Source organism: Panthera pardus, unplaced genomic scaffold (assembly GCF_024362965.1).
Source record: "Panthera pardus isolate Hobbes unplaced genomic scaffold, ASM2436296v1 HiC_scaffold_7, whole genome shotgun sequence".
NCBI lineage: Eukaryota > Metazoa > Chordata > Mammalia > Carnivora > Felidae > Panthera > Panthera pardus.
The window spans coordinates 43,912,042-43,934,345 of NW_026527002.1; the positions used below are offsets into that span (position 1 = coordinate 43,912,042).

General features: G+C 39.8%; 1 protein-coding gene across 1 annotated transcript in view; it reads left to right on the forward strand.

Annotated features, from left to right (window-relative positions):
* POP1 (POP1 homolog, ribonuclease P/MRP subunit) overlaps positions 1 to 22,304 on the forward strand; it is a 34,483-nt gene that overhangs the window by 1,021 nt on the left and 11,158 nt on the right. Inside the window, exons 2-12 of the mRNA XM_019468035.2 lie at positions 31 to 174; positions 1,861 to 2,028; positions 3,545 to 3,720; positions 5,039 to 5,287; positions 9,387 to 9,474; positions 9,900 to 10,087; positions 11,204 to 11,460; positions 11,584 to 11,677; positions 14,206 to 14,317; positions 14,890 to 15,009; positions 20,742 to 20,857. Of these exons, the coding sequence (XP_019323580.2) occupies positions 33 to 174; positions 1,861 to 2,028; positions 3,545 to 3,720; positions 5,039 to 5,287; positions 9,387 to 9,474; positions 9,900 to 10,087; positions 11,204 to 11,460; positions 11,584 to 11,677; positions 14,206 to 14,317; positions 14,890 to 15,009; positions 20,742 to 20,857 (1,710 nt within the window). The 5' untranslated portion in view covers positions 31 to 32. The remainder of the gene's footprint in view (positions 1 to 30; positions 175 to 1,860; positions 2,029 to 3,544; positions 3,721 to 5,038; positions 5,288 to 9,386; positions 9,475 to 9,899; positions 10,088 to 11,203; positions 11,461 to 11,583; positions 11,678 to 14,205; positions 14,318 to 14,889; positions 15,010 to 20,741; positions 20,858 to 22,304) is intronic.

The window sequence follows — 22,304 nt, forward strand, 5'->3', positions numbered from 1 at the left end:
CCTATACCAAATTTATTATTTTCTTTCCAGAAATGTCTAATGCAAAAGAAAGAAAACATGCTAAGAAAATGAGAAATCAGCCCACCAACGTGACTTTATCCTCTGGCTTCATGGCGGATAGAGGCACAAAGCACTATAATGGAGGTGGGAAATCTTTCCAAGCTCAAAAACAAGGTAAGATACACACGGTACTCCCTCCACTCTGTTTGGATCAAAATGCTTATGTCAGCTCTTTTTGATAGTTATTATTTAAATGGTTAAATGACCTGCACTTTTTGAAAACAGATCAGTTGACCTTCATTATTTGCACATTTTGTTTTGCCCATTCACTTAGTTGTTAAGTTTATTTGTAACCCCCAAATTAATACTCATGGTACTTTGGTGGTTATTCGTGGATTTGCGAGGAGAGGGAAAAAATTTGAGTCACTCCATGTGGGCATTCTCAGCTGAGGTTCCCAGCTGCCTTGGTTCAACTTTCTTACAGAGATGGCCAGAGGGTGGAGACTCTGATGGGCCAGTGCGGCATAATTGGGGAAGCCCCTGCTCTAGCTGGGGATTGAGTTCTAGTTGTGGGTGGCCTCAGACAGATCACTTAACACTTCTGAGCCTCTTTTTTCTAGTTGTAAAATAAGGGAAACAGAATCTACTAGGATGAGTTGTTTTTATGATTTGAGATCGCAATCCATGTGATGTATATGTATATATATATGTATGTATGTGTGTATATATGTGTATATATGTACGTATATGTGTATGTATACTTGTGTACGTATATACATGTATATATTTCTTGGAACAGTGGTTCAGTATTTGCTAATTCAGCGTTCATTGTGACTTTATAGAGCATAACTATTGGGAATGACAAGAATTGGCTGTATGTATCTTAGAACAGATATATTTCTACCTTAACAGTTATTATTAAATTACACTTCTTTATTTTCTAAAAGAAATAGTGTGTTTTGTATACATTTAACTTGTGTGCTGATTTTAGAACCTTATAAAGTGATATCAAGGTGTTAGTTGTTCATTGGGTAGCAATAGAAAATGCCAGTTTGGGAAGATAGCAAGCAGGTGAGCAAGAACTTTTGGGGGACACTTTAAAGAATAGTGTGCATTGGGTCTGGTGAAGTAAGTTTTAGACTCTTCTATTTGTAAGATTTAGATTTCAGATCCAACAGTTGATGCCTGTCATGCCACATAAGCCTTAATGGGTCTTACCTCATTTAAATCTCCCAGTGACAAACCTTGTAACATGTTTCATGGTTTATAGGGGCTTAATAATTAACAGTGTAATGGGAATAAGAGGAACACTGTAAAATTCTCTGCTAGTCTCTCCCTCCCTTTGCAGACTGTGATTTGATGTCTTAAAGTCAGTGGTTTCAATGCACAGACATTTGTATAGACTTTGCTTTTATTTCTTTTCTTTAATTTAACACAGGCTCCCAACTTGAGTGTGGCAGAGAATTACGACAAAAGACTGAATATACAAAATCATGTAAATTGTAATATTGAAGGGAGCTTAGATTTAAAATTTATGTTGTACTCATAATTTATTGGAGAAAAGTTCGGAGAAAAGTTCCCTCATAATTTATATGCAAGGTTTATTTGTCATGCTGACAAGATGAGCCAGTATGCTGCCTGCTAGCTTTATCACCTTGGTCAAATTAATTCACCTCCCTATTGTAGGTAGATTTCCTCCTCTTTAAGGAAAGATAGTAATAGCCACCTTACTGGCTAGTTGTAGGATTAAAAACCTAATTAGCATTGATTGCCACCCAGCAAATGATGTTCTCCACTGTAATCTGTATTGCTCGTAAGGCTGACATATTTCTTTTTGTTTTCTTTTTGAAAACAAACTAGAGCTTCTTCCTGGAACTTCAAGACCGCGGCATACCAAAATGATCCACCATTCCCCAGTTGATCCTGATGTGAATGAACAGTCTTCCTCCAAAATAATGTTTAAAAAAAAGGGAGGATGGAAAGCAGGTCCTGAGGGCACCTCTCAGGAGATTCCCAAGTATATAACTGGTAGGTGTTTGTGAAGAAGTGAAGTTTGATTATACGATGAGCCCTTTGCTTCAGTGCTCTCCACCTTGGCCCTGCCTCCCGGTCTCTCTCCTCTCCTCCTTCCACTGAGGGTTCTTCTCGCCTCTAGTCTGGACTGTGGCTGTAGTTTCCTTGGGCCTGATTGCTCTCCATTCTTCAGTTTCTCTTTTTTTCCTCTTCTTGTTCTTGTAAGTCCTTATCTGTGAACTGTTCTACTTTGTCCTAAAACCTTTTCCCTCGCCCCACTCCTTTTTAAAATATAAAATGGCGTCTACATGCATTCTCCAAGGATGAAACCGAATTTAACACACTCCGAGGGCAACCAAAACCTTTATTATTATTTTTTTTATTAAAAAAAATTTTTTTTAATGTTTATTTATTTTTGAGACAGAGAGAGACAGAGCATGAACGGGGGAGGGTCAGAGAGAGAGGGAGACACAGAATCTGAAATAGCCTCCAGGCTCTGAGCTATCAGCACAGAGCCCGACGACACGGGGCAGGAACTCACAGAATGTGAGATCATGACCTGAGCCGAAGTCGGTTGACGGGGCAGGAACTCACAGAATGTGAGATCATGACCTGAGCCGAAGTCGGACGCTCAACCGACTGAGCCACCCAGGTGCCCCAACCAAGACCTTTAAATACCTGTCTCCAGGCCCCTTCAGATCTCTTCTCCTGTTACTCCCTCCCCCCATCACCTGCACCCCTGGTATGCATAACTCTGTATTCATTAGGTATGCCTTCTGGTCTCTGTGCCTGGTGGGAAAAATGCACTTAAATGTCCCCAGCACTTTGTTTACTTCAAAAAAAGGTCTGCTTTTCAATAAGGAAAACTAGTAAAGTTATGATTATATATTTAGAAAAAGCAAAAAATATTAAAGAAAACAAACTTTTGAAGTCACAACCTTTGTGACTTCAATTTTACTTTTTTTTTGTTTTCTTATGTGATTATTGCACTTGAAAATGGTTGTGGTTGGGGTGCCTGGGTGGCTCAGTTGGTTGAGCATCTGATTCTTGATTTTGGCTCAGGTCATGATCCCATGGTTTGTGAGATCAAGTCCCACGTTGTGCTCTGTGATGACAGTGCACAGCCTGCTTGGGGTTTTCTCTCTCTCCCTCTCTCTCTCTCTCTGCCCCTTCCCTGCTTACATGCTCTCTCTTCCTCAAAATAAATAAATAACTTTATATTAAAAAAATGGTTGTGATTTATATGGCATGTAGCCCTCTGTTTTAAGGAATTGTTTGTAAACATGCTTTTAAACTTTTTTTATGGTTAAAAAAGTAACACTGAATCCTTATAGAGAACTTGAAAAAAAGTAGAAACAGAATGGCTTTATATATAATACAGATATAGCCACCATCTGTATTAATCTAATTAAGGGTTTGGGTGGTGGGTGAATTTTAAGTTCATATACTTCAAATCTGTCTTCCTTCTGCGATTGACCAGAAGTATTGATTCTAGACTTGTCTTTAATTATCATGCTATTTTTGTCTACAGCTTCTACTTTTGCTCAAGCCCGAGCTGCTGAAATCAGTGCTATGTTGAAAGCAGTGACCCAGAAATCTTCTAATTCACTGGTTTTCCAGACGCTGCCCCGGCACATGAGACGGAGAGCCATGAGCCACAATGTCAAACGCCTTCCCAGGCGGTTGCAGGAAATCGCCCAGAAAGAGGTATATGTTTCACTTAGTGTAAGTGTTCAAGTTAGTAGTTCATAAAAGAAATTGAGAAATGTTAACCTAATAGAATTAAAGTGAAAACCAAAAGCAATGTACTCTTTTGCATTATTTTTGGATTTAATCATTATCCCCCCACCTTCCTCCTTGCTATCTAATTGGCAGGCAGTTGGATATTACATATAGCATTTGGAAACCCTTTCTTTTTTCTTTCTTTCTTTCTTTCTTTCTTTCTTTCTTTCTTTCTTTCTTTCTTTCTTTCTTTTCTTTGTTCCTTCCTTCCTTCCTTCCTTTCTTCCTTCCTTCAATTTTTTTTTTCATTAATTTCAGGTCCCTTTTTTTTTTTTTAATGGTGTTAAATAGTTGATGTTCCGCTGTCAGATTAAAAATAAAATCCTGACCTTCTTACCACATAAGCAATTTTAGCTCTATGTTTTGGGGGTGTGGCCAGCTTAAAGTTGGAAAATCAAGAGAAAAAGCGGCAACTATGCCTAGTACTTGCCTTTTGACTTTTTCAACATTGAAAACTTGAAACTTGGATTTAATTTTTCCTCAAGTCTAGTTGTTTTTGGCTTTATCAAAATTCTTCGCTTGGACATTTTCAGGTTGTCTCAGCTACCCATGTCTTTTACTAGTTGATTCAAAAGTTCCTCATGGAGTGCCTTCTGTGTGTGGTACTATACTGGTGTTGGGGTGAGAGGAGTTCAGCAAACTAACGGAGAAGAGTTTTGGGTTTTTTTCCCCCATAAAAGTTTAGCTCAGCTATGGAGGAGAGTAAGAGTGAAAACTGAACAGGAATTTTGTGCTTTCTAGATTTAGATTGTAAGGTTTGTCTCCCATGGCATTTGTCTATCAGTACCTAACTGACATCGAAATGTATAGGTTTTCCTCACTTCACGTTTTTCATCCTGTTTTGGGTTTAGTTCCAATCCCAGAGGTTTACAAAACAATAAAACCAATAACAAAAGAGCTGGCATCTTCTTCTCTTGCTCTCTAACACGAATAGCCACAATAAGCTTGCGTTACTGTGTGGAGCATTTTATAAAGACTCTAATCCTCATAGTCCACAAACTTGCCGGTTAGTAAGTGATAGAACTGTGCCTCCTCTCTGAGTTTGCCCGTTTCTGAAACCTTCACGCTTGCCTTCTGTCTGCTCTTTCACTGGAGAAATTGCCAAGTCAAAAAATTAAGCACACTGATGGAGTCTGAAAGGTACTCCCACCTAATCTAAAGTTAGTTGTTTGAATTCCTCACATGTAACTTTTATTTTGAGATAGTTACCAACTAGGACCCTCCTCTCTTCTTGAAATCGCAGGCAGAGAAAGCAGTGCACCAGAAAAAAGAACATTCAAAAAATAAATGCCATAAAGCTCGAAGATGTCACAAAAACCGGGTGCTAGAATTTAACCGTAGACAAAAGAAGAACATATGGTTAGAGACTCACATCTGGCACGCCAAACGGTTTCACATGGTCAAGAAGTGGGGCTACTGTCTCGGGGAGAGGCCGACAGTCAAGAGCCACAGAGCCTGCTACCGAGCCATGACAAACCGTTGCCTTCTCCAGGTATGCTTCTCTAGTTGGTTTTCTTTTTATGTTTGTTTAGACGAAATGGAAGTGATGTTTGGGCTCAGCTCTAAAGGATCAGGAAAGGAGAGAGTTGACGTGGCAGAGGAAGTCAGGTAAGAGGGAAGAATTGAGGTAAATTCGGTGTGATGAAGAGAGTGAGATCATTTAGAGAGGATAACATTAAGGGGAGATTAGTTCAGGAAAAATAGGTAGGAACCAGGTCCTGCAGGGTCTTGGTGGTCATATTTGAGATTTATTCAGCATTGATTCATTTAGAAGTCATTCATCAACAACAAATATTTGTGTGCCCTAGGCAGTGTTCAGAATGCTGTTGTAGATGTTTAGGATTCAGTGGGATGCTAGGAAGTTTGTTTTAAATTCTCTGAGAGGACAGTTTGTTTTATGCCTGGTAATAGTATTTATCTGGTCGTCCCTCTCCCCTTCCCCAATTGGTAAATCAATGGCTTTCATTTTTCCGGGACATATTTAGAAATTTACTCTTGGAAGATTCTATCTTTCAATGGCAGGATGGCCTTGACCAGGTTTTATTGTTTTTTAAGATTTTTTAATCTGCGTGTAGTTGACAAACAGTTACATTAGTCGCAGGTGTACAAAATAGTGATTCAACTTCTCTATATTTTATGCTGTGCTCACCACAATGTAGCTACCTACCATCTGTCACCATCCAGCACTATTGCAGTATCATTGGCTGTATTCCCTGTGCCTGACCCTTTATCCCCCTGACCGATTCGTTCCATAACTAGAAGCCTTGGCCAAGTTTTGAAAACCATTGGTGTTAGGAGTCTCTGATGCCTCTTGAAAGCAGTAGAGGAGAATAATCAATATAAAAACCTTCAAAAAAAGTTGTGGTGAACTATACATAACATCAAATTTTACCGGTTTAATTACTTATTTAAGATTTTATTATTTATTTTTTAAAGTTTATTTATGTATAAAACATTAAAAAAATTAATTAAAAAAGGGGAACCTGGGTGGCTCAGTTGGTTAAGCATCTTACTTCACTCAGGTCATGATCTCATGGTTTTGAGTTTGAGCCTCACATGGGGCTCTCTGTTATCAGCACAGAGTCTGCTTGGGATCCTCTGTCCCCCTCTCTCTCTGCCCCTCTCCCGCTTGTTCTTGTTCTCTCTCTCAAAAATAAATAAAACATTAAAAAAGTAATTAAAAAAATAAAGTGTATTTATTTTTAGACACAGAACAAGTGGGGGAGGGGCAGAGAGAGAGAGGGAGACAGAGAATCCCAAGCAGGCTCCATGCTGCCAGTGCAGAGCCCAATGGGAGGCTCAAACTCACGAAACTGAGAGATCATGACCTGAGCTGAAACCAAGAGATGGACACTTAACCGACACCCATGTGCCCAAGGTTTTATTTTTGAATAATCTGTACACCCAGTGTGAGGCTCGAACTTGCAGCCCTGAGATCAAGAGTCACATGCTCCACTGACTGAGCCAGCCAGGCACCTCTTATTATTATTTTTTAAGGTTTATTTATTTTGAGAGAGAGAGAAAGAGAACAAGCCGGGAAGGGGGAGAGAGAGGGGAACAGAGAACCTGAAGCAGGCTCCATGCTGACTGCAGAGAGCCCAATGTGGGGCTCAAACACACAAACTGTGAGATCATGACCTGAGCTAATGTCGGATGCTTAGCTGACTGAGCCACCCAGGCACCCTACCCTTTAATTATTTTAGGTGCACAGTTCTGTGTCATTAACTATAGTCATATTGTTGTCTAAGTGTTATCACCATTCATCCCCAGGTCTTTTTCATCTTCCCCGTTGCTCACTCGCCTACTCCCAGCAACCACCATTCTACTTTCTGTCTTTAGGAATTTGCCTATTCTAGATACCTCATATAAGGAGAATCACACAATATTTATCCTTTTGAGACTGGCTTACATCACTTAACATAACGTCTTCAAGGTTCAGCCATGTTGTGTCGTGTGTTGGAATTTCCCTTCTTTTTAAAGCTGAATAGTACTCCATTGTATGTACATACCACATCTTGTTTGTCTGTTTATCCAGCAACGGACATTTGGATTGCTTCCACCTTTTGGCTGTTGTGAATGATGCTGCTATGAAATGAACTTGCAAATATCTTTTCCAAATCTCTGTTTTCAGTTCTTTGGGTATATACTTAGAAGTGGAATTGCTGTTTCACATGGTAATACCGTGTTTAATTTTTTGAGGAACTGCTCTACTGTTTTCCATAGAGGCTATGATATTTTTCATTCCAACCTGCAATGTGCCAGCATTCAATTTCTCCATGTCCTCACTGATACTTACTATTTTTAGTTTATTTGATAATAGCCATCCTAATGGGTGTGAAATAATACAAGAACCTTTTAAGGGCTTTTGATTTGAAGATTCAGCAGCAGAAATCATTGATTATAGTAAAATCCTTTATCTATATTGTGGAAACTGGGATCCAGAGAGATAAAGTGACTTGTCCAGGGTCATGCACCTTGTTGGTGGCTAGGTAGCCTTTGGGCAGCTGATTTCCCTGGCCTGTGCTTTTTCTGCCATACACTGCCATTTCCCAAATTTTAAGACAGATGGGTAAGTTACTTCTTATTTGGGGCAAGATTTTTGCTGCCGTTATCAGATACTTTCTTTACATTTGATCAGCCCTAAGTAATACAAATAATAGCTAATAGTAACAGACATTTTTGAGTACTTAATCTTATGCCAGGCCTGGTTTTAATGGTTTATATACGTTTACTCTTTTAGTCCTTACAACACCACAGCAGACATAGTTAGCATTATTTCTACTTTACAGATGAGGAAACTAAGGAACAGAGAAGTTATGTAATTTACCCACGGCTATACAACCAGTGAGTGGTGACGTTGAGATTTCAGCCCAGGTCTGATGCCACGACTTCCAGGCTATTAACCGTTGTTTGGTGCTGACACTCAGTTGTACAGATTTGGGTGTGGTTCACCTGCACACTGATAGCTGACGGTGGATCCCTGCTGCTGGGAAGATTTGTGTGTGTGTAATACCACTGATTTCTGTGAGTTTGTCAGAAGCTTAGCTATAGTTTCCCTTTTAGTCTCAGGTGCTGAGTGTACTGAAATTGCTTAAATGTGATGTGGCAGAGGGGCTGGTTTGGGGGTCAGTGAGCCCAACTCGAATGCTGGCTTCTCCACTTGCTGATGTATAGCTTTGTTCAGGGACAGTCTCTGTGTTGGTATCCTCGTCTGTCATACGTCAGCAGAAAGTACCTGGCTTGTCACGTGTTGGTATGTGTACGATGTAGTAGATGACAGCCCAGGCCCTGGCACTCAGCATCCGTTCAGTGACTGTTACTGTTGTTTTGGTTCTTTAACATACTTGTTTTACTAGCTCAGTTGATCTCTTGCCATCTCATTTAAGTCGGTAAGGTCTTGCTCTCATTACTTTCATTTTTCCTTGAACATTGTTTAGTCAGAGTTGAATATCCTAGTCAAGATTAAGCATGGGAGGAATATAGGATAAATTAATTACAACATTATGTCTCTAGGTTCAGTGTTAAATAATCTTGGAGTCCTGAATTAGCTAACCAAAGTGAACTTTAGCATAACTTTGCAGAATATATTGATATTGTGGTATTCTACTCTGATTTCTTAGATAGATTTGGGGGAGGAATAACCCTTTACTTAGAGGCAGCAGTTTTTATACTCTACTTAAAACTTGTTTGTAAAAATGGCATAAAACGCAGATTAAAAAAAAATGTTTTATTTATTTAAGTAATCTCTGCACCCCATGTGGGGCTCAAATTCATAGCCCCAAGATCAAGAGTCTCATGCTCCTCTTACTGAGCCAGCCAGGTACCCCCACAGATTTTCTTGCTAGAAAAGACACAGTAACTTAAATTTTAAATGAAAATTCATTTTGATTTTGCTTTAGATTGGTTTAAAAATATTTGCTAATGTCCTAAGAATAGACAGGTTTCAGGTTTTGTCTTAAAGAAATGATAGCCTTGGCAATTTGTTCTGAGTCTTGGACTGGTAGAAGTTTTTCTGATGTGACTTTTGGCGTTTTACAATTTTCCCCCATGTCCCATTCTAAGTATTTGATTACGTCTCTTCCTTTGTGCAGGATCTATCCTACTACTGTTGTTTGGAGCTGAAGGGCAAAGAGGAAGAAATACTGAAGGCACTTTCTCCGATGTGTAGCATAGACGCAGGTAAACTGGTTTTAAAGCTGAATGCTCTTTTAGTCTTTGCGTATTTGTTCATTTCATGAGCAAGTAAGTGTTTTGGAATTTAAATATATATAAAATGCGTAAGACAGTTCTTGTTCCCAATGAGAATGTTAATGTAAGAAAGGTGGGGTGGTTTCAAATTATTTGTAGCATTGTTAAGTGGAAGGTGAGAGAACCTTTATTTTGGTGTAGTGAATTCAGTGGGGCAAAAACTCAGTCCCCATTCATTCATTCATTCATTCATTCAGTGTTTATTGAGAATTTACTGTGTGCCAGGCTTTGATCTATGCAGTGGTCAACACCAGCACCTCATCCCTCATAGAGATAGACAGCAGGTAACAGGATGGCAATCAGGAAATACTATCTCAGCACTGGAAATCAGAGAATTTTGTTTTTGTTTGTGTCAGGACTGACTTTTGCAGCAGTTCACTACTTGTCTGGAAAACGCCAAGGTAGTGTCATACTTTACCGGGCAAATAAATACCCTAGAGAGATGCTGGGGCCTGTTACGTTTATTTGGAAGCCTGAGTGGACCCCTGGTCACACTTCTGAGAGCAGGCAGTTATGGATCTGGCTTCATCCAACTCTGAAACAGGTATAATCCTTGAGTTATTTCCTCATGACTCTGTTACTGCATTCTTAATTCCTGTTGAAATCAATGCTCTGGAAATTTAAATAGTATAAAAGTTTCGCCGAGAACTTGGTATTAGAATATAGGGAAGAACGTTACGTGAATATGAAATGAAGCAAATCTTGACCTTTCACTTTTTAGTAAATCCTAAGTGGAAGTAGAGATAAAACCCACCATATTATGTATGCAGTGGCTTGAAATGCTGCATTTGGTCTAATGGTCCTACCAGGTCTGAATTGCTTCGTTGGTATCCAGGTCCTTGTAAGAACCTCTTTGATGATAAGAAGCTATTTTGAGTAATTCAGATGATTTCTTTTTTTTTTTTTTTTTAAGTTTATTTATTTTGAGAGAGAGAGAGCATGTGTGTGTGTGTGAGGGAGGGACAGAGAGAGAGAGAGACAATCCCAAGCAGGTTCTGTGCTGCCAGTGCAGAGCCTGATGTGGGGCTCGAACACACCAACCTGAGATCATGACCTGAGCCGAAATCAGGAGTTGGGCGCTTAACCGACTGAGCCACCCAGGTGCCCCAAATTCTGATGATTTCTAATCTCTCTTTTTTTTTCTTGGCGTAGTCACTGCTTTTTTCTGGTAGACTATAAATTTTCTCTTTAATCTGATTTTTGAAAATGTTAATTGTTCAGAGTAGTCACATTATTTTCATTAATCTTTGACACTTTGAAGTTTTTTTGTTTCAAGTGTTGTGCACTGTTGGGCAGCGCCAAAAAAGCTTTTTGATAAATCATGATGAATTTCGTTTAATTTGTAAAGGTATAAAAATGTGTATTTTTTTTTTTTAAACATTTATTTATTTTTGAGAGAGAGAGAGAGAGAGACAGAACGTGAGCAGGGGAGGAGCAGAGAGAGAGAGAGGGACACAGATCTGAAGCAGGCTCCAGGCTCTGAGCTGTCAGCACAGAGCCTGATGTGGGGCTTGAACTCACGAACCCTGAGATCATGACCTGAGCCAAAGTTGGGACGCTCAACAGACTGAGCCACCCAGGTGCCCCAAAATGTGTATTTTTAAAGGAAGAAAAAAATAATACGAACTGAACTACCTGAAGTTTTTAAATATTTCCTTAGGATATTTTAGAGGAAATAAAAGCAGCGTGCCAGTGTATGGAACCCATCAAATCAACTGTCTGTACCCCGGAGCCCCTGCTGATACCATCGCAGGAAAAAAGCCAAACGGAACTACCTGATGAGAGAATTGGCAAGAAAAGAAAACGGAAAGATGATGGAGAAAATGCTAAACCGGTTAAAAAAGTCATCGGTGACGGAACTAGAGATCCACATCAACCGTATTCTTGGGTCTCTCCAGCCACGGGCGTTATAATCAGGTACAGGTGAATTCTCTCTGAATCCTCCGAACAATTTTAGTGAAGACTTGTTCTGTTTTTGCCAGTGGCTCAGACACTGTGTATGATGAAGGTTTCCATCTTAAGATCTTTTCTCTCTTTCAGTGATTTGACGATGGAGATGAACAGGCTCCGGTTGATCGGTCCACTTTCCCACTCCATCCTAACTGAGGCACTAAAAGCTGCTTCTGTCCATACCGTAAGAGTAAATGTGACTGTAGTGGTTTAATCCAGTTATGTCCTTCCTAGCAAATTTGAAACCTAACATATTTCAGTAGCATTTTGGGCCACGCCCTATAAATGTTTATTTCTCTACTTATGTTTAGTATCAAATACTTTGTCATCTTTCACTTCTAGAGGAACAAATCTAGGGAAATCTAGTAAGTAAACTAACTTGTTTAAGTGCATACTCTCCTTGCAAGTTTGTGAGTTTTGTGGGTAACAGAGAACCCCTAAAATCATTGAAAGTGTGTACCGGGTTTTATTTGTTTGTTTGTACTTGTGTGGTGCATATTTTCTGGGGCTTGTTTTAAGGGTCTGTGATCCCTAAAAGGTTAAGAGCATATGTCTAGTGCAGCAGTGTCCAGTAGAATTTTCTGCAAGGATGATAGTCTTCTGTGGCATCTGTATGGTAGCCATTAGCCACATGTAGTTCTTGAGCACTTGAAGTGTGGCTAATGTGACTGAGGAACTGATTTTGTACCTTTGATTAATTTTAATTAAATAGAAATAGCTCTCTGTGGCTGGTGGCTACCAAGTGGACCACGCAGGTATAGAGAGGAGAGATTAAGTTAGGAATCAGACACTCGGATTCAGATCCTGTTTGTTTCTCCTGTATTAGTGCAGCTCACCCTTCCGTTGACTGTGCCTCTCACAGATTTGACATGGCCAAATAAGATGTTAGGGCTGAACAGGTTTTGAGCTTTTTTTTTTTTTTTTTTTAATTTTTTTTTTTTCAGTGTTTATTTATTTTTGGGACAGAGAGAGACAGAGCATGAACGGGGGAGGGACAGAGAGAGAGGGAGACACAGAATCGGAAACAGGCTCCAGGCTCTGAGCCATCAGCCCAGAGCCTGACGCGGGGCTCGAACTCACGGACTGTGAGATCGTGACCTGGCTAAAGTCGGACGCCTAACCGACTGCGCCACCTAGTCGCCCCAGGTTTTGAGCTTTTAATGAAGAAAGATACTTTAAAAAACAAAAGCAGCTTCTCCTTCCCTCCCTCTCTCTCTTTCTCTCTCTTCCCCTCTCCATCGCTTCCACACCTGCCTCAACCTCTGTGTCTCTTGCCTGAATACTGAAGCAGCTTTTTCGCTTCCTCTACTGTTCCTTCTTTTCACTCCATTCTCCATGCAGGCAATGGAATGATCTTTTAACAATTTATTCACATCATGTTACTTTCCAATTAAAAGCTTTTGAATAGTTTCTTATTGTATTTATGGTAAAATCCAAAGCCCTTAATGTGACTTCATACTCTTGTGCCTTCCTGCCTCTGCCCTCATCTCTCCTCACCTGCATCTCAGTCACACTGGCCTTCTTTCAGGTCCCAGAATATGTCAGATCTCCTCTCCTTTAGAGCCTTCACACCCCCTTTCCCCACCGGGCTGAACTTTCTGCCCCCCACCTCCTCCTCCGGCCCCTGCCTTTTCTTGGCTAAACCTTCCTTGTTCTTCACATTTCAGCCTCTATATCATTTCCCTCTAGAATCCTTTCCTGACCCCCAAGTTAACTTATATAAATTATATTTCATCATATTTTGCACATTTCCTCAATTTATATGTCTAGATCTGCTTAGGTACTTATGCGATGTTCACATGGAGCTTTGATGACAAAGACTCTGTCTCCAGTGCTTAGCACAGTGCCTGGCACAGAGTAGGGGCTCCACTCTAGCTAATAAGTTGCTCAGTGAGGATCTGAACCTAAGAAGTTAGGTTCCAGAGCCTGTACTTTAAACCTGTAAGCTATGTTGTCTGAGTTTCTGTGAGGTAAATAGCCCATATGTTAAGAGGGTGCTTCTTTAGAATCTGTAGGAGCACATCCTACTTCAGTGAACTTCAGTATGAATCATGGCTATAGGTTCTCTTCCTTGGTGTATAACTGGTGCTTGAGGTGCTCTTTGGTTTTTTTGTTTTAAGGGTTTTTGTGTTTTGTTTTGTTTTGTTTTAAGTAATCTCTGTACCCAACATGGGGCTTGTGACCCCATCGAGAGTCATACTCCTCTCTGCCACCCGAGCCAGCCAGGTACCCCTGAGGTGCTTTTTGAAACCTTGCTCGATTCCTGTTTCTGTCTGAGAAAAATATAAGTAAAGCATTTGTGTGTCTTATTTGAAGTTTTTTGGAATAATGTGATTATAAGATATCTTTTTGCTTTTTCAAACAGAGGTTTGGTTTTTCTTTGGTGGGGAACGTTTTGTTACTTAAATTGGTATGAAGTTGGTGGTAGTAGGAGAGGAGCAAGGAGCAGGCCTCTTTTGTCAATAGTGTGCTGACAGAAGAATGCAGCTATGGAGTAGCTTGGGTGGTCTCTCTGAAAACCATGGATATTGTTGTTAGTGTGTGAAATCTCGAGAGAACTGTAACACTATGTCCTTGCCTCCAGTGAGAAGAGTAGTCAGTCTGGTGTTAATTACTGTGTTAAATATAATGGCAGTTTCTCACATATCACAGCCATAATAAAATTATCAAGTCCGATTCATTATTTGGTGAATAGGAATTGTTATTTTTCAGGAGGGAGAGGACACAGAGAAGACACCTCACCATTGGTGGATTGAAACCTGTAAGAATCCTGATAGCGTTTCCCTTCATCACAAACAAGAAGCCATTTTTGAATTGTTGGGAGGTATTCAGAGGGAATGCTGACTGGGTGGTTTGGGGAAGAAGGGAGGAGTGGGAAGTGGGTTCAAAGAGTGTTTTACAGTTGGGCTGCCTACATGGAGTGGTACTTTTTGACTTGTTACTGCTTGTCATAATATAGCAAGAAAACATGTCGGAGAGGTACCTGACTCAGTGAGCGTGGGAAACGCTATTTGAGTATATGTTAGTATTCCAAATAGCTCCCATTCTGTTATGATAGGTAAACACATAGACCAGGTACTAAACCAAGGACTAAACTTACTTGTATGTAATTGCGTTTGTGTATAAAGCTACTGTAGTTATCAGTGATGGCAATATACATGTTCGTGTTGTAAAATAATGTTTTGTTAATTTAATGTTTTTGATAAGAAACGTCATTCTTTATGAATGTTAATCTACTCCCTAAAAGTATTAATAGGAAAAAAGAGGAATACATGTTTTTTAATAGCCCAAGAAGAAATTTTTATTAAAAAAATTGAAAATACAAGCATATGTGTATATATTGTGAGTGACTTTGTGTAAACTTGTTTTTTTTGTTTGTTTTTATTTTTGTTAAAGGAATAACATCACCAGCAGAAATTCCAGCCGGTACTATTTTGGGACTGACAGTTGGGGATCCTCGAATAAATTTGCCTCAAAAGAGGTCCAGAGTTTTGCCCAACCCAGAAAAATGCCAAGGTAAAGTTTCTAGAACACTCTTGGTTTTCCTTACAGTTTTGAGTAGTTTAGTCCCATTGGAAGAGTTCTGTCTGACACCTCTGCATTAACTTCACTTATGAAAAGTTGAGATGATCTTTACCTGCCTCCTTTTCAAGGTGATTATGACCAAAGGAGATGGTGTGTTTGGAAGTGTCTTTTAGCTTTGAGACATGTAGCCTGATCCTTACGTTCATTTTTTCCCCCTTGAGTTCTTTATTTTTAGTATCTGGTAAAAACTGTCTTTCTGGAAACTGGGTTCTCTGAAAATGGCTGGCATTTCAGAATTTTAATTGTTAGGAAGGGATCCGCACCCGCAGCTGGTCTTGTGCTCATTGGAAGCCTCTGTCTGACCATACAGATGATCCAGGTTCGAATCCTGGCAAGGCCATCCCAGGTGCTGAAGGGTAAGATGTCTTGGTTTAGACTCAGTGGAGTGGCTCACGGGAGTTGTTTGGTGGGGGTGGCCTAGGGCAGGAGCTGGCTAAAATTTTAGTCTAGTCTCACGTTTGCCACACTGGTGCTAATATCTCATTGTATTTACTGTCATTTAAACACTCTTCATTGGAGGAATCATAAAGTTTCTGTTGTGAATTTTGAGAGGAAAAATACAGGTATGTGTAGTAACAACTTCAGTTTTGTTTGTTTTTTCGTTTTTTTTTTTTTTTTCACCTCCACATGTAGTTAATAGCTTATTAAGGGAGCAATAAATTACTGTCTCAGGACCTTACATGAAAGGTGGATTGGATGAGAGAGGTGTAGAGGTGTTTGAAGATATATAGGCAACTTAGTTAATTATGGAGCCTTAGACTTTTCTCAATGAGTTGTTGCCTCTTTCTTTTCTTTTTTAATGGCATTATGGTCTGGTGCAACCATGAAAATTGTAGCGTTCACTATGCCATTAAATGTTGACTACAATAATCGCCTTAAAGCCATAGTTAAACTCTATTTAGTTTCCTTGGCTGCCTGCAATCCTTTTTTGGAATGAGGCAGTTATATATTAAACACTTTTAAAAAAATGTTTATTTATTTTAGAGAGTGAGTGAGTGGGGGAGTGCAGAGAGAGAGGGAGACAGAGGATCTGAAGCAGGCTCTGTGCTAATAGCAGAGAGCCTCGTTTGGGGCTTGAACTCACGAACTGTGAGATCATGAACTGAGCTGAAGTCAGAAGCTACTGAGCCACCCCTGTATTAAATACTTTTTAAGGCTTTTATCTTAATATAAATCAGTTCCAGGAAAATTAAAGTTCATCTTGAAAAACATGATTTAATTTCTATAAAAGCTTACTGTATTATCGGTCATTGTATTTTATTAAAACCGTTTTAAGTAATTTCTTTGAAGACATAGTCATATGTGAGTCACATAAAGCAGTAAACTTTTTTAAGCAGTATTATATCAATATTACTAACAAATGTGACATATCATCTAGGATTATAATTCAAAATTAAAGTTAGAAATAAACTTTGATGAGCTGGGTCAATTGATGGAAGACTAATCCTTGGAAGAATCTCAATGTCACGATCTAAAACTTAATTCTCTGATATAGAACTTCCAGTTTCTCTTTCTATATCTGAAGTCATTCTCTGCCTTTTTGACTTAGGAAATTACAAGGGTTTAAGGAGCTATATGCCAGGAAAGGGGCATTTGCCCCAAAACCTAAATACATATTTTCTTAATTAAAAAAAATTTTTTTAATGTTCATTTTGAGAGAGGGAGGGAGGGAGGGTAGGGACAGAGAGAGAGGGAGAGACAGTATCTGTAGCAGCTCCAGGCTCTGAGCTGTCAGCACAGAGCCCGACATGGGGCTCAAACTCATGAACTGCGAGACCATGACCTGAGCCGAAGTTGGAAGCTTAACTGACTGAGCCACCCAGGGGCCCCATATTTTCTTCTTATATCACAGTATCCGAATGATATATACCCTCTCTTTTCAGAGTTCTCTAATTCCTAGTACACATGAGAAGATAGTTTGTTATCCACATAAGTCAAACCCTTCTTTATGGTTTAAGTAGCACCAAAATTGGTCCATTTTGTCTGTTAACAGCCTTAAAACCTTAAAGGCTAAAGGAGTGTCTTTTCCTACTCATTAAAGCCCCTTTCAGTCACAATTTTTATGTTAATGAGGTGGAAAGCCTCTAAGGATGGTGGGCTGGTGACCAGGGGAACCAACCACAAGGTAAGAAGGTTGGAATTTTCAGCCCTTTTACCCCTGCCCCATCCAGACCTGCTTGTGGAAAGGGGCTGGGGTTAGAGATTGAGCTTCATTGTCAACAGCAATGATTTAATCAGCCTTGCCTACTTGATTAAGCCTCCATAAAAATCTTACACTGTTGGGGTTCGGAGAACTTCCGGTTTTTTAAACACATGGAGGTTTTGGGAAGGTGGTTAAGTCCAAAGAGGTCAAGGGCATCCCTTCCCTCATACCTTACCCTATGCATCTCTTCCATCTGGCTGTTTCTGAGTTAAATCTTTTTATTTAAAAACAGAAAAGAACATTACATTAGTAGTAAGTAAACTGTTTTCTTGAGTTCTGGGAGCCATTCTAGCAAATTATTGAATTTGAGGAGGGGGTCATGGGTGAGACCAATTTATAGCCAGCTGGTCAGAAGTACAGGAAACCAGGGACTTCGAATTGGCATTGGCATCTGAGGAAGGGGCAGTCTTGTGGGACTGAGCCCTGAAACTGTGGGATCTGACACCATCTCCAGGTGGATAGTGTCAGAATTGATTTGGATTGTAGAACATCAGCCGGTGTTGCAGAATTGCTTGCTCTGGGGAAAATGGCTACACATTTGCGTGTCAGAAGTATTGAGAGTAGAACAGCAAGAGTGCAGAGAAGGAAACAGTTTCTTTCAGTGAAGAACCTGAAGTAACGATGCATATTGATGCTTTGAGGGGGGCCTGGGTGGCTCAGTCAGTTGAGTGTCCAACTCTTGATTTCAGCTCAGGTCATGATTCCAGGGTCATGGGATTGAGCCTCTTGTTGGGCTCCATGCTCAGCGTGGAGCCTGCTTAAGATTCTCTCTCTTTCCCCACCCTGCTCTCTCCCACACTCACGCATGCACGCTCTCTCAAAATAAAAAATAAAAATGAAGAAAAAGTTTACTTGATCATTTGATTCTTGAATTTGATTTAAATGTTAATAGTGTGTTTTTGCAAATCTTTTCAACGTAACACAGTATTTCACCATGTAAATAAAATCGAATTTCTCTTGTACTGTTATTTTAGTATGTATTCTCTTTCGCATCTGCTGATTTGCCCTGATTGTTTTAACTAGTCTTTGTCTTCCAGAGATGGATTTGCTTTAGACAATGCTTTACGTTGTGCTCATGGAATTTTTATAATCTTTCTCTTTACCCACTCTTTGGTAGTGTGTACCCAAACCACGGGAAGAGTCAAGTTGCCTTTAGAGTGATAGGTGAGAGATTGTCCCTTTTTACAGCTTTTCCAAGCACCTTCAGAGCACTGATCTATAGTTGACTCTGCAAAGTGTCCAATTATTGGTCATTTTGTCCCAACTTCTCTGTTTCTGCTCTTGGGAGAAAAATCCCTCAGCTTCAGCTGTGCCCCTTAAACTGTTCTGCATATTTAATTTAGAGTGAATCTAAAGATTATAAATTTGGTTTATTTGATTCCCAAATGAGAAAAGCATTTATTAATTTCCTTTGCTTCTGTAAGGAAACTTATTAAGAAAGTTTTAATTTAAAATTTGGTCATCCTCAAATCTACTTAAGAGAGGAGGAAACAAGCTATTTCCTTCAACCTTTAAGTTATTCTGGAGTTATGTAGTTAATTAGAAGGCTTTTGCCTGCGTATGAAAGAAAATATGCTTAATATGAGCTTTGGGCAAAGGACTTAGAATTACATTCAGAATTGATAAGTCATTCGAGGCCCACTGACGTGCATGCTGACTCAGCTGGTAATACTCTCTTTCTCTCAACTACTGAAGACTGTTGACCTAAAAGGGCCTTCCCTTTTGCCTTCAGACATATTCTGTTTTGTTTTAAATAGATGTTACATTTTAGAACAGCTTTAGGTTCATAGCAAAATTGAGTGGAAGGAATAGAACGTTCCTGCTCCCACATATGCACAGCCCCCATGAAACTGCATTGACACATGGTTGTGCAGAGTCCATCGTTTATATTACGTTCACTCTTGGTGTTTTATGTGGGATTTGACACATTTATAACAACACGAGTCCACCATTGTAGTATCATAAAATAGTCTCACTGCTCTAAAAATCTGTGCTCTCCCGATTCATCTCTCATTCCCTCTCTCAGCCTTCATCTTTTTACTGTCTTCATAATTTTCTTTTCCAGAATGTCGTATAGGTGGAATCATACAGTATGTATCCTTTTCAGATGATCTTCTTTCACTTTGTAATATGCATCGGAGCTTCTTCCATGTCTTTTCATGGCTTGGTAGCTCATTTCTTTTTAATTCTGAATAAAATTCCATTGTCTGGATATACTACCTACTTTGTTTCATCTATTTGTTTATTATTTTTTTAGACTATTTAGAGGTGAGGTCGTGCTTTCCTGTGCCATGTCTTTTGTCTGCAGCCAGCTCTGAATAGAATCTCAGTTCTGTCACTCAGAATCTATGGCGGGACCCCACAGGAAGGCATTCTGGGTAGATAGGGGCTGTTTGAAATGGAGCCCGTTTGCTCCTAGACAGGCTGTGTGAACTTCACGGCACACAGCACTGTTACTCAGAATGCTGTTGGTTATTATCTCTATGAGGAACCGCAGCAACTAGAGGCAGTTTCTGCTTTAAGGAGCTTTTATCTCCAATCTTTTCATCAATTTAATATTCTCTATCTTTGTTCTCCCCTGAAATCTGTCACACTGTGGCTCAGTCACTTCCAACTTATTTTTTTCTGGCCATCAGACCCATGCAGGTACGTGCCTTTGAGTGACCTTTCTTTATAGGCAGTTTAGACCTTAGCCCAAACTCAGGAATTGTCTTTCTTTCCTTCTTTTTTTTTTTTTCTTTTAATTTTTCAGTCCAAAAAAATAAGATCTGGAAGATTTTTTACCCTTAGTGGACTGCATGTAGGAAATCTCATCTATCAATATATATGTTTATAATTGAAAAAGTTTCTCCTTTTTTTCCCACTAGAGTACTTTTTGGCACGGTGTAGCTTATTTAAAGGGAAGAAGCGATAGATTTCACAGAAAATACGCTCATCTTAAAGGAGTGGGAAAAACATGTTTTACAGAAGGAATAAATACTCCGTGAGAAAGGGTTTTAAGAGACTTGAAATAATAGGGCAGAAGAGAAGGCTGGTATCTGTTGGCTCACCACCATTGGGCCAAGAATGATATTAAGAACCCTGAAACCAATAGTTAAAATGTGGCTTGTACTGTCATAGCACATTATAAAGAAATTATTCACCTGTGCAGTGGTTCCTAGAATTTGGTTATCTTAATGTGGAATTAGACAATTATTTAGAGGCAGTTGAATATGATGTTTATATCTTATACATTAAAAATAAACATTGGAAATAATAAGTTTAGGAGGCTTTGCTATTTCACAGACTAGTATGAAGCCAGCTATAGGGGTAACATAATTTCTAGTCAAGTAAATTTTTCTAGAGAAGTTGAGTGCCTACAGAACATTTTCTTGTAACAGAAGGTCAGCCGGCAATGTTTATAGTTTGACTTCATTGATCTAAAGGATGTAGTTTGAAGGCTATTTCTTTTCCCTCTTAGATAATGAGAAAGTTAGACAGCTGCTTCTGGAGGGTGTGCCTGTGGACTGTGCGCATAGCTTTATTTGGAACCAAGCTATCTGTAAGAATGTCACAGAGAATAAAATCTCGGATCAGGTAACTAATGGTGTAAGGATTATTGGTAAAGTCCTGAAGACAGGTTGAAATTCCTCACTCTAGATGCTGTAAAAGTTATTTCATCCTTTATAGAATCTCATAGACTTCTTTTATTTTTAATCTATTGATCCCTTATTTATGATTTTTTTTCTATTCTTAGAGAAGAATAATCTCTCTAAAAAGTTAACACAGAGAATTTTTCTTAAAATGATAATCCCATGGTTTAAATACATTTTTCTTTTATTGTTTTTTTTCCCCCTTATAAATGTTCTATCTTTAATTTCACAATGATTGAGCTCCTACCAGGACCAGGAATCATAGTAGATGATGGGATAGATGGCTAGGGTATGTTCGAAAAAGTATAGGGTCAAGGGAAGCCGGAAGCCCAGGTGAGGGAAATTGGGGAAGCTTCTTGGACGGAGGAGCTGGAATTTGAGCTCTTAGATGGGTGGTCAGAATTAGCAAGACTCCTTGGGGCCAGGAGCCAAGGCTGCAGTGAAGAAAGGATTGCTGGAAGTAAGACCAGCATGCGTGAGGGCCCAGGCTAAAAACAGGATGATGTGTTCAAGAGTATCCAAGTAGATTGGTGGCGTGGAGTTGAGGGTGAGGCAGGAGATGAAGAAGTGAATAGGGGCGAGAGCATAAAAGACCTTGAGGCATTTTAAGGATTTGAACAGAAGATATCAGGTGCCATGGGAAGGTTTTAAGTCGGCCACATGATCAGACATGGCAGCACTGTGGAAGATGCATTAGACTAGGTAGGAATGGGGCTGGAGGCGGAGGAGCTGGAGAGAGGACGTGTGGTTGGATGTCCTTAAAAGAGACCTTGGAAATAGTCCTTAATTGAGGATGTGATGGGGGCCTGAACTGGGGCAGGGTGGCTGGAGTGGAGGGCCTGGGGTTGAATACAGACTCCTGAAGGTAAATCTGACAAGACGCAGTGGTTGCTTCGATGGTGGGAGATGGGAAAAGAGGAGCCTGGTAGATTAGTTCCTGACAGTCTAGCTTAGATTCCGCACCTCAGGTAAAAGAGAGCCAGAGCCTGATTTGTCACAGCTGCATTCCCAAGTTCTAGAAGAGCGTTTGGCACAAAAATGGTGCTCAGTAAACATTCGAATGGATGAGTAAATGAATGGGCAGTAAATATGAGAATGGATGAATGAATGAGTGACTGAACAATTGTGGCATCATTCAGCTAGGTGGGGAACATGGGAGGAGAGCAGATGCAGTGGGGACAACTTCAGTCTGGGGTAAGCTGAATGTGAAGGTCCTCAGGACTTTCCAGAGCAGATGCCCAGAGGACAAGTTTTGATCCCAGGAGGCAAAGTCCCGGCTAAGGAGACAGATATTTTGGAATTAACAACATGTAGAGATGGTAGTGAAAACTCAGCCAGAAGTAAAAATAAGGGAGAATCAGGGCTTGGTCAGGCTTGAGGGAGCAGTTAGA